This window comes from Camelus dromedarius, chromosome X (genome assembly GCF_036321535.1).
Source record: "Camelus dromedarius isolate mCamDro1 chromosome X, mCamDro1.pat, whole genome shotgun sequence".
NCBI classification, from domain to species: domain Eukaryota; kingdom Metazoa; phylum Chordata; class Mammalia; order Artiodactyla; family Camelidae; genus Camelus; species Camelus dromedarius.
In genome coordinates, this window is record NC_087472.1 from 75,008,085 (window position 1) to 75,025,011 (window position 16,927).

A 16,927-nucleotide genomic window follows, 5' to 3' on the forward strand; every position below is an offset into this window, starting at 1 on the left:
GTGTCCTCCTGGAAGGTATGAACCTTTTATTATTCCCCTGGGTATTCCCAGTGCCCCGCACGGAGCCTGGCAAATAGAAGTCTCTCAGATATGTTTATACTTGAATGGAGGCTTTTTCCGAGGAGTAAGGGACACACTCTCAGTCTTCTGTCCCCCTCCCCCAGCAGAGCTGACCTCCTTACCAAAGACCAACTAGAGAGTTGGACGGAGGGTGCGGCGGTTTTGCAAGGTTCTTTCCCCAGGTGAAATAACTCTCTAGGGGTGGACCCGGCCTTGGCCTCGCCCTCTCTGCAGACGACGTGAGTGGCTGACACGCGCCGGAAGTCCCGGGCCGAGGACCGCCCGCCTCGCCGGCCCCGCCCCGCGGCTCCGCCTCCGCCAATCAAAGAGCGCTCGACAGTCCTGCCTGAGGAGAGGTGAGCGCAAGATGGCTGCGGCGTGTCGGAGCGTGAAGGTAACCGGGTCTTCTCCCCTGCTGCTTACTCCGCTGAACCTCCCGGGACGGCGCGGCTGGAGAACTAGGGGGAAGAGCTCGGTGCTGGGAGAAAGGGTCACGCTTATCTCGGCCTGGTATTGCGGCGGTTGGGCTCGGGAGGTGAAGGTCAACTCTCCGAGGCACGTGTATGTGGGGCGACTAGATGAGCTGTTTAGGGGTGAGACACCTGGAGGTCCCATCAGTAAGGTGAGGCGGCATACCGCGGTCACTCCGCAGGGGTGACCAGGAGCCTCCCTCGAAGAAGCCTGGAGAATGGGCAGATGAAAGTGTGGCGGTGGTTTGCACAGTGTAACTATTAACAGTGCCCCTCTTCACAGGGTCTGGTCGCCCTAATAACCGGTGGAGCCTCGGGCCTAGGCCTGGCCACGGCAGAGCGACTGGTAGGGCAGGGGGCCACTGCCGTACTTCTGGACCTGCCCAACTCGGATGGGGAGGCCCAGGCCAAGAAGTTAGGGAAGAGCTGCGCCTTTGCCCCAGCGGACGTAAGTGGGATTACCCCGCCTTCTCCATGGGGTCCCTTTTCATAAGGGTGCTGTCTACGTGGGCAGTGGACCCGTCTCCTTTTCCATTTTGGCCTGAGCCATCCTCAAACACCTACGATAAGGAATTTCTAAAGCTGGGATTCACAACGTTGGGGTTGGGGATTGGACATGTCAGAATCTCTTCCAGGAGGTATGTATAGTCTGGAAATGCATATCATGCCCTGTAATTTTATATTTACGAAGTCGAAAAACTTTTCATGAAACAAACGACAGAAAGTAAAGCTTGAGGAAATCATCTTAGCAGGTAGAGGTATAAAAAATCTAGTTTATCTTCATATCAATAATTCTCAAAACTACTCTGATCCACAGCAGTTAATAATCTCCAGGGGTGTGTGAATTTATCAAAAGAGGGTCTAGATTTGAAAAATATTTCACAACACTGCTCAATAGTCTGTAACATTTTCAACTTTGTCACATTCTTTTCTCTTCGCCTCTCCTTGCTTACACAATTCAGTTGTCACTCAAAGACTGGACTTGCCCTCCCCTCCCCCAGGTTCAGTTGTGTGTGTATATGAGAGAGAGCGTGCAAAAGAGAGAGAGAGAGAGAGATGGGGGATGAATACCTTCTCCACTTCTCCCTTTGAAGGTGACCTCAGAGAAGGACGTACAAGCAGCCCTGACTCTAGCAAAAGAAAAGTTTGGCCGTGTGGATGTGGCAGTCAACTGTGCAGGCATTGCAGTGGCCAGCAAGACATACAACTTAAAGAAGAGCCAGGCCCATACCTTGGAGGACTTCCAACGAGTTCTCAATGTAAGGCCTTAGAGGTTCTCCAGGGGTAGTAATGAGAGGTATCTGGCTGTGGGTGCCCCCAAAGCTTTTAGGGGACAAGAGACTGCCTCTGCCTCAGGTCCTACACCATGTCTCTACTGGTCCTCCAGGTGAATCTCGTAGGCACCTTCAACGTGATCCGCCTGGTGGCTGGTGAGATGGGCCAGAATGAACCAGACCAGGGAGGCCAACGTGGGGTCATCATCAACACTGCCAGCGTCGCTGCCTTTGAGGGCCAGGTGTGTGGGCAAGGGCAAGGCTTGTGCCTCGGTGACTTGTTGGGGTCCTGCCCCCTATGACCTGCCCTCCTTCTTCAGGTTGGACAAGCTGCGTACTCTGCTTCCAAGGGGGGCATAGTGGGCATGACACTTCCCATTGCTCGTGATCTGGCTCCCATGGGCATCCGAGTGATGACCATTGCTCCAGGTAGACATATCCCCTCCCTGCCACACCTGGGATTGGGTGGGATCCGTGGGCAGTTAGTTGAGAGGGGAAAGTAGTTACCACCTAAATAGCAGCGGCCTTCCATTTCTGGGCACAGGAGGCACCCCAAGTAGGGAGTTGAGAGACTGGGTAAATACGAAAGCAGGGGTGGGTCTCTGACTCTGGCTGTCTTGTCTAGGCCTATTTGGCACCCAGCTGTTGACCACCCTCCCAGATAAAGTGCGCAACTTCCTGGCCAGCCAGGTGCCCTTCCCCAGACGACTGGGCGATCCTGCTGAGTATGCTCATCTGGTACAGGCCATCATCGAGAACCCATTCATCAATGGAGAGGTCATCCGGCTGGATGGGGCCATCCGCATGCAGCCTTGAAGGGGGAGGGCAGAGAAAACATGTATCATGCCCCTTTGCCCCTCTTTCTGGAGTTCTCTACTCCAGCTTAGGAGGAAGTCCAGTAGCCATTTTGTAACCTCTGCCCACCAGTCACCCTTTGTGCCTAATAAAACCTCTGTTTCTCACAGGGAAGTGGGCAGCACTGTGTGCTGGGGGAGCTGGCATGGGGAAGAAAGGTGAATGGGAGAAGACTGACAGGGTTGGATGCTCAGAGCCCAGGGGTGGGGCGGGAGAGGCAGTACCTCACACCTCTTGTGTCCTGTGACAATACGTGGCCTTGATTTTGGTGAATAACTTTATTACCTAGGGTCAAAGGTGGGGGTAGTGGCTCAGCTCTCTCCCACTGGGGAAGGATTGGTGGAGGGGGTCTGCAGCATTTTCCTCTGACTCAGCCTCTGTGGGCTTGATGGGGGAGGAGGGAGAGATGACCATCCTGAGTCAGCGGCTGCTGGTGTTGTATTGCAGGTAATACTGGGCTGTAGGCTTATTGATGTAGATGATTGCATTCAGATAATTTTGCCTGTGAAAGAAACCCAGAGGGCTCAGCTGACGGGCTCTGCCTCACTCCATGGCCCTTGCCATCCCTCCTCACCCTCCCTGGGCATTCACCCCTGCTGCCACCCCAAAGAACTCACTGAGCCTTTTGCTCCTCAGCCAGCTGCTGGTTGAAGGAGCCTAGCCCCCTCCGAAATTCAGCACAAAGCTCCTTCTCCTGCTCTTCTAATTCCATGGCCGCCTGGGCTAAGTTCACAGCCTGGCTCTCCCATTCGCTATCCAGTGCTTGTTCGGCCTGGCGCTGTGCCTCCTTTTCACGGCGTTGTGCCTCCTGGACTCTTCTGATGGCAGCTCGCTGCTCTGGAGTCATGCCCGTCCAGTAGTAGGGCAGGACCCTGTGTGGAGCCACAGGGTTTTGGGCGACCTGGGGGTTCTCCGACAGTAGGTTGCTCGAGACCAGGCTCTGGATCTCCATGAGGTTGGCCTCCTGTTGGCGCTGACGTTCACGGCGCTGCTGCTCAGCCATCTCGGCTGCCTGGTGGGGCCCTCAAATGTGAGTGTGTGGATGCCCAACCTCAGGGGACTCTCAGCCACAGGGAAGGAGGGGACATGGCCCTACTTCCCTCCATTCCCAGGGAGAGAAGGACCAGATACTTCATGGTCTTTTGAGTGACTTAAGGTAGGGGGAGGGCTGGCATGGGCAGGGAATTTCTCTGCCCTCTGGAAGCCCTGAGACTGAGAGGCTGGGGGAAGGGAGGGCAGTGTTCTGTTCTCAGATCATCCTGAGTCTAGAGGTGGGGAAGAGTACCTTCCACCCTAAAAGGGCCCTTAGGTGAAGGGGGAAGTCCTCAGGCAGATGAGGGGGCTGGTGTTGATTTGAGACAGTGTGTGAGGGGGAAAGATGTGGCTCAGGTTCCCCAGGACTTTGTTCAAGGGACTGGGGAGAGCCCAGTGCCCTGGATGGCTCCTGCCGTACCTGGGCTTTGTTGGCATTAGCCGTGGCAGACATCATGGCCATGCGACAGGACTCCTCCAGCTTGACCATCTGGGTGGCCCGTATGTCCATGGCTAGGCGCAGCTGGTCACTGAGCATATCTGCACAGAGAAAGATGGCCAGAGCTGTACTGTACTAGCTTGCTCCCTTCCCGCTTCACTCATTCAGCCATTTGTTCAGCAAGCTTTGTGGATGTCTATGTATGTGTGTTTGGGAGGCAGGTAATGTCCTAACTGCAGGAATGTGGAAGGAGCTACTCTTTAGGGCGATGGATAACCAAAGTGACAGCTACAAGGATTTCTAAGGTGCCTAACTGAAAGATTCCTCCAGTGGACTTGGGTCTCAGTGCCAGCTCTATTGGATCTGAGCTTTGTGACCTTGGGGAAATCATTTTCATCTCTGAGCCTCAGTCTAAGGGCCATGTGTTAGGTTTGGAGGACATCAATGAATTCAATCCTGTTCTCAGAGAATTCCCTGTCCAGTAGAGGAGAGGGATCAAACATAAATCAGCATACCACAAGGTGGTAAGAGCAATGACAGATGTGTACAGGGCATTAAGAGAGGTTTGGGTGAAAGGAAGGCTTCCAGGAGGAGGTGATCCTTGAAACATGTGTTGCATATAGCTAAAAAGAGCAAAGTGCATTCCAGGCTGCAGGTGCAGCACAAGCAAAGGTATTGACACTTTACTTCAGTCTAGCCACACTGGTCTCCTTGCTGTTTCCAGGACATGCCAGACACTCTTGCCTTAGGGATCTGCAATAAATGTTACCCTTATCTCATGCTCTCTTGCTTCCCGCTTCCCTCAGGTCTTTGCTCAAATGTTACCGCCTCAGTGAGGCCTGCCCTGTCTCTCCTACCTAAAATTGCAGCCTGCCTGCCCCCAACATTTATCCTCTCCCTGGTTTATTTTTCTCCCTAGCATTTGTCACCACCCAATATACCCCACATTTTACTTGATTATTTTATCTATTGCCTGTCTCTCTCACTAAAGGTAAACCTTCGTGAAGGCAGGGAATTTTGTCTGTTTTATCTGCCACCACACCCCAGCACCTTCATCAGAGCTTGACACATAGTGGGTGCTCATTAAATATCAAATGAATAAGTCAAGAAACAGCATGGTCTGTATCTCCAATTATAAATAGTCTGCTCTTGCTGGAGCATCAAATGCAAGTAACCAGGAAGCTGTAGAGGGACCAGACTGAGGGCCAGAACCTTGACCCTGAGGGTGGTAGGGAACATGGAAGGATTTTAAGCAAGGAGGGGAGCACAGTTAGATTTGCATTTTAGAAAGCTCCTTCTGGTAGCCAGTATAGAGGACAGTCAGGCTGGTGGGAGACAGTGGAGGAAGGGAAGCCATCTCGGAGGCTTTCACAGTAGGCCCATCGGGAGGGCTCAAACCAGGCCAGTGATGGAAAGGATGGAGGGGAAATAGATGGAGGTTACATCAGCAGTACTTGATGGACTGGATGAGGGAGTAGGGGAGAAGAAAGACTCAGGGATGCTTCCTAAGGTCCTGGCTCGGAGGACTGCAAGCATGGTGTGGCCAGCAATGGAAATAAGATAGAGAATGCAGAGCAGGCTAGGCACCACTGATTAGTTCTGTTTAGGAAGCTGGGTTGGAGGTGGTCAGCATGCATCTGGCTAGCTGATTCTGCAGCACAGAGGTGGCGACATGTTCACTGAAACCGGAATGAGGGCCTGGAGCACCTGAGGTAAGCATGCAGGTTAGGGAGAGCAGTGGACCAGGGACAGAGTCTCAAGAAGGAAGGAGTAGAAGGAAAAGGAGCCCAAAAAGGGCAGACAGGAGGAATGGTCAGAGAGCTATGAGCAGAACATGCTGTCACCGAAGCCAAGGAAGAGACATTTAAGAAGGAAGATGTGGTCAGAGGCAAGTGTAGCAAGAAAGGTCCGATCAAGGAGAAGATACTAAACAGCCTCTCGTACCTCATAACACAAGGGCATGGATGATTTTAGTACTAGTAGTGTCAGTGAAGTTGTGTGGGGGGAAATGAGATCTCCGGGGTTGAGGTGTGGCTGGAAAGTTAGGAGGTAAGACAGCAAGTGGAAGCAGGTGTTTTCAAAAGTCTGGCCATAGAGGAAAACAGCTGGCTCACAGCATCTAGAGGAATCACAGGGTAGGGGGAGGCATTTGAGTTTTGAAGATGAGTTAGACAGAAGGAAGCGTGTTTACAGCCTGCACGGAAGGGGCCAGTTGAGAAGGCTGGGGAGGGGATACCTGACGGAGCATAGCGTGGGTGGCAGGCAGGGAAAATGGAGTCCAAAGCATAGGCTTGGCTCTGAAGAGGCACAGGGACATAGACTTCAGAGACTGGAGGGTGGGGGGAAGGAGAGGAGAGGGGTGCATTGTTTCATTTCACTCCTCACAGCAACCAAGAGAAGACAGATCAGCCCCATTTTTCAGAAGGGGACACTGAGGTCCAGAGGTGAGATCAAATGCCCAAGTTTACACAGGCAGTGAGCGGGAGGCTGGGGCTGGAATCCAGGTCTCTTGAGGAATCAGCCCACGCTCCTTCCATCATACTGCACAGACTCCCCCCTCAGCATCCTGCTGGCCCCTGCTGCCTTGCCCTCCCTTCTTGTATACCTGCCTGCTGCCATTGGGCAGCTGGGCCCCCAGTGCCGTGGTAACTGTTCTGTCCCAAATCACCCAATACTCCGAATTTCTGAATCCAATAGACAGGTTTCTGTTCCCACCTGAACTCCTCCAGGACATGGGCCGACTCCCTCGGCCTCTCAGTCCCCACTTTCTCATGGTGACAGAGAGAGGGCCAGGATGGTGTCGCGGTCAAGGGTATGGGCTCTGGAGGCAGCCTGCCTGAGTTCACCTCCCACCTCCATCACCGACTAATGGTACGACTTTGGGCAAGTTATTTAACATCTCTGTCCTTCCGTTTCCTCCACTGACAATGGGGATACTACTGGTACTTACCTCACAGGGTTGTTGTGAGGATGAAGTGAGTTAATACATACTAGAAAGCTTAGTGCAGTGTCTGGGATGCAGTGAGTGCACAATGAAGGTTAGCTCTTCCTCTTGCTTCCCCACTTCCTCACCCCTCCTCTAGGTGGAGGGGGGGGCCACCTAGAATGACCTCTTCCTGTTCCCGCTCTCCATCTCGCAAAAAAGTGTACCCGACTTTTCAAAAACGGTTCCTGACAGCTGACCTTTGCCAACCCCCTACGCTGCCTCCCTTCCTTTGTGAGAATTGACCACCCCCATATTGACTGATGGTCGCTCCTTGTCCCGTATATATTTCTATTACAGTATCTATCATAGGACCTAACACAGTGTTAAAGCATAGATATTTACTGATAAATGACTTATGCATGTGTCTTTTTCTCTTACACTAAACTGATTTTTCTGGAAGGCATGGTTCTGTGGGTTCCTAGGCCTGCCTTGTTCACTTGGGTCTCCAGTTGTTCATTCAACAATGATTTATTGAGCCCCTGACACTGTGGCAGACTGTTACTAGGCAACTGGGATACAAGGGGTGGAAAAGAGAGATGTGGTTCATCTGCAGTGAGCTGACAGCTTGGGAAGAAGACAGACATTCCACAAATACTTTGAGAATTAGTTACCTCTATAAGTGGTAAACGGAACAGGATGCTGTTAACAGGGCCAATTTTAAAGGTGAGCAATGTGGGTAGCTAAGAGATGGTCCTTGCCCTTGAAGGGCTTACTCTAATGGAAGAGGACGTGGCCACAGATGTCATAGTAATAGGAACTCCTGGTTATTGAGCACTGACGCTTGTGCCTTTACATACAGTATCTTATTTCATTCTCATACGAGCTCTTTGTGGTATGGATTATTATCCTCATTTTAAAGATGAGGAAACCGAAGCACAGAGAGGAAAATTCATTTGCTCAGACCAGCTATTCAGCAGCAAAGCCCTTAGTCTTCACTCTGCCACCTCCAGGTAATGGAGTGCCAAGGCTGATGGGGGAATCAATGGCAACACTGTCCGTTACTGAAGGAAGTCAGGGAGGTTGGGGCCTGCTCAGTCTAACCTTTCAGCATTAGCCCTGTGGACCTCCCCACACAATTCTGGGCTTCCGGGTGCTGAACCCAGCTCAGGACGACTCCCTGCTAGGCCTCAGGTTGCAGCCTGGAGGGCCCCACTGCTTACCTATACAAGTCTCATTAGCTCTGGCTTGCTGTTGCTCTTGTAGCTGCCTCTCCAGGTTGTACCTGAACTGCTCCTGCTGCATTCTCGGGCATCTGGCCCTGTCCAGGTTCTCCCCCGGGAAGTACTGCAGGCTGGCTGCACCACAGTAGGGATCATTGTCACGGAGAGGAGCTGGATACTTCATCCAGAGTCGGAATGGATCCCAGGGGTCAAATTCACACTTTTTCTTGAGCTGCTGCTTCTGCTCTCGAAACTCCTGGATTTTCTTGGACAGCCGACGGTTCCGTTCTGCTTCTTCTTTCTCTAGCATCTGAGCTACTACATCATACTGCACCTGGGTGGTACCTGGGGGTGGTGGTCACGGACGTTGGAGAAGGCCCCTCAGGAGGGACAGAGCCCATTCAGCACAGCCACTGTTCCCAAAGGCCCATCTGGTTTGTCCCACCACACGCCAGGCCTCAGGCCCCACTCCGAGGCAGAACTGCCTGACCTGCCCACTCAGGCCCTTGCTTTTCCCGTTTGGCTGGCCCCTGGCCTTGGGCTTTTACCATAAGCTGCCTCCTTGCTCCGTTCTGTTGTCTCCCGAAGCTTTCGTTCTTCCACCTGGCTGTTCAGGGCTTCTACATCCACCTGATCCCAAAGAAATGAGTGGAATCAGCAGAGAGGCCCAGCAGCGGGCCTTGAATGCTCTAACACAAACTGCTAAGAATTTACCTGCTCAGAATCCCCCTATGGGATCCCCAGTACCTACTGAATAATGTGTCACCATCTCACTCTGGTTTGTAAGCCCCTCAGTGGTCTAGCCTCTGCCTCTGTCTCCAGCCTCATCTCAGTACCCTCTTGCCTTGTCCCACCCTCGGGAGCTTTGCTTACAGTTCCCTATACCTCTTAGACTATTTTGAACTGACAGCCTTTGCTCCAGCTGCTCCCTCTGCTTGGAGCCCTACTTCCTCTCCTCTTTACCCAAACTCCTATTCATCCCTCAAGACCAGCTCAGGCTTGACTTACCTGACCCCTCCAGCAGGTGCTACTCCCATAGAGTCCAGGACTCACTGTACACCTTATATTGAAGTTTGCCTCTTTATCTCCTACACCAGACTGTGAACCCACTAAGGGCAGAGACTGGGCCTTCGTCAGCTTTGTATCCCTACCGCCCAATCCAGGGCTTGCTCGGCACAGAGCAGGCCCCGAGGAAACGCTTGCCAACTTGATCTCAGTCACACCACTCACCCCTCAGCCAACTACTTACTTGTGTCAGGCACCCCACTCTGTTTTTCAGAGCCATCACCATTTGTTAATACTCACCCCAACACTTCCTTTATTTAGCCTCATCTTACAGAGGAGGAGGTGGGAGCTCAGAGAAGAGCTTATCCAAAGCCACACCTCTAGTAAACTGCAGACCTGGCCCTTGAGCACAGGTATGGGGTCTTTTCCAGAACACCATGCTGCATCCCTTCTCTGTACACCCACCCAGCAATCTATTTTTCTTAAGCTATCAATATTTTCTTTTTCTTTTGGTTATAATTCATTTAAAACATTTCACAATAGTGCAAAAGGGACTACAGTTTAGTGAAGAGTAAGTGTCCCTCCCATCTCTGTCCCTCAGCCCGGTTAACAGTTTCTTATGTAGCCTTCCAGAGAGTTCAGGCACATACACTACCAAATATTCTTTAGACTTCTTTTGGCTCCATGTGCCTGTCTCTCGAGAACCCGGCCACTTGGCCCAGAGCTGACTGGAGAAGAGTCAGCTGTCACTGGCTCCTCTTCCCCTGCACCCTCCACCCCCTTTCCCAGGCCCTTCCTGCACCTATAGGAGTTGGTGCCTTTTCCCCCTCCTCCCTCCTCTTCAGCTCTCAGGTCTGCTCGAGTCAGGGAGGGGCTGTGATGGGCCCTGCTATGCTCCTCTCCAGGGACATGAGTGAGGCGGCCCCTGGTCCAGAGAAGGTGCTGCCCACTCACCCCCATGACTCTGGTCCGCACATTGAAGACTCGGCTTTGTCGTTCTTTTTCTCGATTTCTTCTAGCCTCAATGGCTGCCACCTCCTTGGGATCTGGTGGCACGTTTGTCTTAAACATCTGGAGCGAGGGGGAGGCAAATGGCCAATCAGTACTGACCACCATCCTTGACTCCACCTCCACCCCCACTCCTCCCCACAGTATCTCACCGGTTATTGATTCCTACTGATTTTCCTTCCTGATATATTTCATATCTGTGTCCTCCATCTCTGCTGTCATCACCCTAATTCAGGCCTCACAATCTGGTGCCAGACAGTATTCCCAGGAGCCTCACTGGCCTCCCTTTCTCTAGTGTTACGCTCTCTACTTCATTTTCTGCCCTGGCTACCAAAGTGATCTTTCTGAAAAGCAAATCTGACCATGGAACGCCTTAGCTTAAAACCTTTAAAAGCAGCTGTAGAGCACATGGTTCCCCAGTGTTTACAAGATCAAGTTCAACCCCCTTTGTTAGATTTATAAGGGTCTTCAGGATCTGACCCCTGCTCACCTTTCCAAGTCTCAAACTCACTTACAACACTCCCATTTGCATTATGTTCTGTTCAGTGTTCCCCATTTCAGTAAATGCCACTGCCATTCCCCCTTTATTCTTATTACTCATTCTCTAGTCAGATGAAAGGCTAGAGGGCTTAAATTTGCCTATGTTCCTTCATATCTGGGGAAGCCCACTTTTGGCTCGAGAACCAGCCAAAGCCCCAGCCAAAATCACTTTTGCAAACGTAAATCTGATATGTCTCTCACCTGCTTAAAATCCTCCCCTGGCTTCCCACTGCACTTAGAATCAGATCCAAACTCTTTACTGTGAGCTTTCGAGATCCAGTTCCTCCACACGATCCGGTTCCTGCATACGTCTCCACTTCATCTCATGCCACCCTCTCCCTTGCTTACAGTGCTCCAGGCACCCTGGCTTTCTATCAAGTCCTCCAACAGTACACCTTTCCCACCTCAGGCCTTTGTACCCTTTGTTCCTTTGTTTAGTACACCATTGCTCAACTCCTAGAGCTGGCTCCCGTCCTTTTTTTTAAAAAACATTTTGTAACTAAATATTTGACACATACAGGAGAATACATATAAGCCATATGAAAGTTTGGAAGCATGATAAAAGAGACCTATGAACCACCTCCCCAACTTAAGAAATAGAACCTGATCAATACTATTGAAGTAGGTCTTATGTCTCTTCTCATCCTTATCCTAAGAGATAACCACTATCCCAAATGTTACCATTCCTTTACTAATATCATGCATTCATAGACTCTCTGTGTATTATTCCCTGAACAATATTTTAAAACATTTTCCTGTTTTGGAACTTTATGAAGTATCATGCAGTGTACATTCTTTTACATCTTGCTCTTTTCTTTCACCCGTGTTCATTCTATCATTTAATGAATATTTGTGGAGTGCCTACTGTCAGACGATCCTTTAAGCATTTGGGAGACATCAAGTGACAGAAATCTGAGTCCTTGTGGAAGTTACTTTCTAGTGGGGACAGACAGACTATAGAGAGTACATTAAGTAGTTTGTAAGAAGATGATGATAAGTGCTTTGGGGAAAAATATAAAGCAGGATAAGGAGGACTGGAAGTGCCAAGGAAATGGCGGGGGGTGGAATGTTGCAGTTTTAAATATGGAAGTCAGGGGAGGCATAACTGAGAAGGTAATATTTGAGCAAATACTTGAAGAAGGTGAGGGAGTCTCCTATTCTGTTATCTAGGAAGAGAGCACTCCAGGCAGAGGGAACAAGTGCAGAGGCCTTAAGGTGGACACGAGAGGCACACACTCAAGGGGACAGCAGGAAGGCACGTGTGGAAGTGAAGAAGTGGGCTGGAAATGACATTAGAGAGATTAGGGGAGGTGGGGGGCACAGAGGATGTAGGACTTGGCAGACCATTGTAAAGGCTGCAGCTTTTACTCTGAGAGAAATGAGCAGCCATTGGAGGATTTTGAGCAGTGGGAACGATGTGTTCTGTCTTTGACTTTTAAAGGATCACTCTTGCTGCTATGTTAAGAATAGACTGCGGAGGGCGGGGGAGGCAAGGCTAGAGGCAGGGAGACCAGACAGGAGGCTATTGCAGTCGTCCAGGCAAGAGATGAGGGTGACTCTCACCAGGTTAGCAGTAGCAGAGGTAGCGAGAAGTGGTCAGATTTCTGGATATATTTTGAAGGCAGAGCCAACAGGAATTCCTGATGGATTGGATGTGCGGTGTGAGAGCAGCCTTAAGAATTACTTCAAGGATTGGGGCTGGGGTGATCAGAGGAGTTGCTGTCAACTGAATAGTCTGTGTGGGGAGAACAGTATAGGATGGGGGGAGGATCCAGAGATGATTTTGGAAGTTTAGAGTTTGAGGGGGCCTAGTAGATATCCACTGATAGCACATGGATGGTATGGTAAGTGTTGTTATTGTTCAAAAAGATCTGCTGTTCCTCCTTACAGAAGGATTAGATATCCTTATCTCACTGCCCTCAGGGTTATCCTTATGATCTGCTTTGCTGTCTGCAATGTGAGAATTGACCTGTGCTATTCCCAAGTAGAACTGAGAGCCATGACGTGACAGCCACTTTCTCTGTTCACTCTCTGCTGTGAGACTGGCAATGTCTGAGGTAAGGGCTGCTCCTTCAGCCTCGGTCCTGGAATGACAGCACAGAGATGTAGCCAACCCACAATGGACAAGAAGCGGGAGTGAGGAATCTTTGTTTTTATGAGCTGCGGAGATTTTGAGGTTGTTGGTAACCTCAGCATAACAGCCCATCCTGTCGGATGTAAGGACTTTAAAGCTAGGAGGCTGTAAGAGATCTCCCAGGGAGTGAGTGTAGATGGAGAAGAATGCCTCAGGAGAGATGGAGAGAGGCGGAGCCAGCACTGGAGGCTTAGTGGCCAGTGAGGTGGGAGGAAAAACTGGAGTGGGTGGTGTTTGAGAGGCCAAGTGAAGAAAGTGCTTTTGGGCGGAGAGGGTGAGCAACTGATGATGGGTAACTAAGATGAGGACTGAGGACTGACTGATTTGCAGGGAAGGGTTGCTGATGCCCTTAACAAGAACATTTTGGGTGGAGCCTGACTGAAGTGGGTTCAAGAGAGACTAGGACTCAGCAGCACAAACAACCAAGTTTATTTTATTTTTTCAAATTGCAATCTCTTGCAATAAGAGGAGGAACTTGCAGATTAGAAGAGACTGATACATACAGGTGGAAAAGTTTCTCTAGCATATACCTAGGAGTGGAATTGCTGATTCATAGGGCATAAGCCTATTTAAACTTTACAAGATAATGTTAAGTTGTTTTCCAAGGAGATTGTACCAATTTATACTTTCACCATAGTGTATAAAACTCTAGCCACTCCACATCCTCACCAACAGTTGATATAGACTTTTTAATTTTTGCCAATTTGTGGGTATAATATAATGATCAATTTTAATTGGAATTTTCCTTACTGCTAATGAGGTTGCAACATCTTTTCATGTGCGTTTTGCCCGTTTTTGTTTCTCTTCTGTGAAGTGCCCACTCATATCTTTTGTTCATTAAAAAAATCATTTGTCCTTTTCATATTAATTTTAGGAGTTCCTTATGTATTCTACACACTAATCATTTCTTAGTTTAAATGTGGCAAACATCTCCAGTTTGTGGCTTGTCTTTTCACTTTATTATTATTATAGAATAATTTTATGGTAACAGTTGATACATACAAAAGAATATGGTTAACACACATGTAAGTTATGAAGTACAACAAAATGAACACCCGTGAACCCTCTACAGAACACAGAGGAGAAAACATTATCAATGTACTTTAGACGCTTTCTGTGTGCACTTACCATCTTTTCACTTTATGTTGTAATTTGGAGGTATTTGAATGTAGTCAAATTGACCAATCTTTTCCTTTAAGCTTAGAAGTTTTTATTATTTAAGAAATCCCCTGAGGTCATAAAGATATTCTCCCATATATTCTTCTAAAATTTCTAAAGTTTTGCTTTTCTCATTTAAGTTTTTAATCTATCTGGAATTGCATTTTGTATATGGTGTGAGAGGTAGGGATTAAATTTGAGTTCTTCCCTGAAGCTCCATTTCATATTCTTAAATGGAGCAATAGTTCCTGTCAATTATATGAGATTGCTGTCCTTTGGTCATTTTACCCCTCAGCCTGATCATGACTGTTTCTCCCAAATGAACTTCATTTATGGCTCCAAGCTTTCTTACTTTCCTGGACTTATTCTAAGACTCTACGACTCTTCCCAGCCCTTAGACATCATTTTAAAGATAGTTACAGGAATGGCTATGGCAGCCACCAGACCCTTTCCATGTCTAAGCACCAACCCCAGCCTACCCATTCCATCTATCACCACATTGTAAGGTCACACTAAAGGGGAGGATTCCACAGACAGCTTCTTGGACTGCTAAAACCATGGCTTAGTAATGAACAGGTATAAGGAGAGGGGGGATGAGGGGATGGAGGAGAGGGATAGAAAAGTTGGGAAACAGGAGAAGGGGACAGAAAGGGCAGACTCAGGGGGCAGAGGGGGAAAGAGGAAGGAGGGCAACAGAGCAGTTGATGGAGGAGGGGGACAGAGAGCAGAGAGAGAAGAGGAAGGGAGGAAGCAAGGGAAGGGGCAGAGGGGGATGGAGAGGAGGGAATGGGGTGGGGGTGAGGCATGAAGAGTGGGAGAGAGATGAAGGAGGAGAAGCAAAGAAGTATACAGGTGGAAAGCACTGGCTTAGGGACACTGACTTCCGGGGGAGGTCACACAAAATACCTTTCTCAGCAAGAAGTCCCAATTTTGAAGCTCCCAGGTGGGGTCTAGGTTCAAGCAGCCAAGTGGCTCAGGTACAAGACTATTCTTGGGCTACAGCGGTAGCCTCTGAACTCTGGAGAAACAAGAGAGAGGCAGCGGACAGGGGTAGTACCTCTGGCCATAGTTTTCCCCAGCCCCGTATCCCAGTCGCTCCAGAGTCGCTTCATCTCCATTCACACCCCATCCCCCTTCACACCCTATCCCACTTCTAACCCCAGCCCACTCCCAACCCTACTCCACCGTCAGCAATCTGAGCTCCTATAACACGGAATCCTCTCGCTGGCCCCTCCTTCCTGTACAGCCTTCCGCTCCCTGGGGTCCTTCCAATTTCCGACCCCGTTCCCATTTGAGCTTTCCCGCCGGCGAGGCAAAAGCCACAGCCGAGCTCCTACCTTCTTGCCCTGAGGGCATAGCCCTGCTGGGACTTCTAACTTGTCTCAGCAGGCGTCGGCTCGGTCAGCCAGCTTCCCCGCCTCCCAAAAGCTGCAGACTCCTCCCGGCACCGCCTCCTCCACGACTAGGTAGCCGCGATTTGCGTTGCCATGCAACAAGAAGAGAGGGCGGGGCCTAAACGTCTGTCGTAATCTCGCGCCCTGGCAACGGATCAACCAAACCTCTACGTCACCCGAAGGCCCCGCCCCTGGTTCCCGGCCCCGCCCCTGGTTCCCGGCCGCGCCGGAAGCCGAAAATCCCGCTAGGCCTGGACAATTCTCGCGAGGGTTGCCGTCCGCCCGGCCTGCACTGCGGTGTTTCCCGCGCGGGCTACCCCAGTTCGCAGGCGTACGGCGGGGCCTTTGGTACAGCCGCCGGCGCCGCCACGGTCATGGGTTTCCTGAAGCTGATTGAGATCGAGAACTTTAAGTCGTACAAGGGTCGACAGATTATCGGACCATTTCAGAGGTTCACCGCCATCATTGGACCCAATGGCTCTGGTGAGATAAGCCCGGCTGCGGCCCTGCGCACGTCCCAGCCTGGACCCCCTATCCGGCAGCAAATTAGTACAACCCAGCCTGTGCAGCCTGAAATGTCGCGAACCCTAACAGGTTCTTTGCCCTCCTGAGGGGGTTCGGCCCGGACCCGCTTTCCCCGCTCGGGTGCTCTGACTCCAGCCTCTTCCCCAGGTGTCAGTTGCCTGCTCTTTGCGCGGCCCCCGCCTCGGCCCGAATGGTACGGGCCGAATTGTACGTTACCCCGCCCACTGCCCCCTCCCGCCAAAAGTGGCGCGTCCCGAGCCGGCTGCCAGTCTCTGGCTTCGCAGTTCCTCGCCGGACCAGCTGCATCCGGCCTCCACGCATTGTTTGAACCCTCCGGAAGATGTGGGACCGCTGGTAGCCCTCCGGTGGTCTCCGGTCCCAAACGGTGTACTTCTGCTTCAGCTCAGCGCCCCCTCCCGCCTCGCATTGGTACACTCCAGTTCCTTTTTTTTTTTTTTTTTTTTAAACACTCCTCCGGAGGCGGCACTTTTGAATTTCGGACTCAGCGCTAATGTCTCTGGAGTGCTTGGGGTCTCGACCCCCCCCCCTCATCTGAGAGGTGGGATTGCCTCGAATTCACCCCTTTCCTACCACTGAAACCGTCAAAAGTCAGAACTCATTCGCTCGTCAAGTTTATTGAATGTTTTACTGTTTTATAAGGAGTTGTTCAATCGAGGTGCTGTGGAAAAACGGAGACTAGAATAAGCCGTGCTCTCAGGGAACTTACGTTGCAGAGGGGAAAGACTATAATAAATGAGAAAATAAGTTATTTTTCGGCTGTGATAAGTGCTGTGCAGGAAATTAATGTGATACAGTGATGATGTGATAGAGTGACTTGGATGGCTCTTTAGAAAGTGGTCATTAGTTAACAATACTGTATTGTATAT

At 50.5% G+C, this 16,927-nt stretch overlaps 3 protein-coding genes across 5 annotated transcripts in view; 2 read left to right on the top strand and 1 right to left on the bottom strand.

Annotated features, from left to right (window-relative positions):
* The first annotated feature begins 311 nt into the window (after positions 1–311).
* Positions 312–2,773, top strand: HSD17B10 (hydroxysteroid 17-beta dehydrogenase 10). The gene is made up of 6 exons (XM_010989090.3): positions 312–454; positions 814–978; positions 1,625–1,789; positions 1,918–2,046; positions 2,125–2,233; positions 2,430–2,773. The coding sequence occupies exons 1-6, from the start codon at positions 428–430 to the stop codon at positions 2,618–2,620; spliced, it is 786 nt and encodes a 261-aa protein (XP_010987392.1). The 5' UTR covers positions 312–427; the 3' UTR covers positions 2,621–2,773.
* A 158-nt stretch (positions 2,774–2,931) lies between these two features.
* RIBC1 (RIB43A domain with coiled-coils 1) lies at positions 2,932–15,822 on the bottom strand. 2 transcript variants are annotated; one of them, XM_010989092.3, is made up of 8 exons: positions 15,459–15,822; positions 15,028–15,139; positions 10,236–10,352; positions 8,825–8,906; positions 8,277–8,621; positions 4,113–4,231; positions 3,277–3,671; positions 2,932–3,161 (listed from the first exon to the last, which is right to left on the bottom strand). In XM_010989092.3, exons 3-8 carry the CDS (start codon positions 10,350–10,352, stop codon positions 3,080–3,082), a joined length of 1,140 nt encoding a protein of 379 aa, XP_010987394.1. In that variant the 5' UTR covers positions 15,028–15,139; positions 15,459–15,822; the 3' UTR covers positions 2,932–3,079. The 2 variants fall into 2 exon arrangements, with proteins under 2 accessions (XP_010987394.1, XP_010987393.3); XM_010989091.3 differs by lacking the exons at positions 15,028–15,139; positions 15,459–15,822 and having other exon boundaries at positions 10,236–10,401.
* SMC1A (structural maintenance of chromosomes 1A) overlaps positions 15,802–16,927 on the top strand; it is a 33,293-nt gene continuing 32,167 nt past the window's right edge. Inside the window, exon 1 of one of the 2 annotated variants that reach the window (XM_010989088.3) lies at positions 15,802–15,998. In XM_010989088.3, the coding sequence (XP_010987390.1) occupies positions 15,890–15,998 (109 nt within the window). In that variant the 5' untranslated portion in view covers positions 15,802–15,889. The remainder of the gene's footprint in view (positions 15,999–16,927) is intronic. The other variant, XM_064483132.1, reaches the window with a different exon arrangement.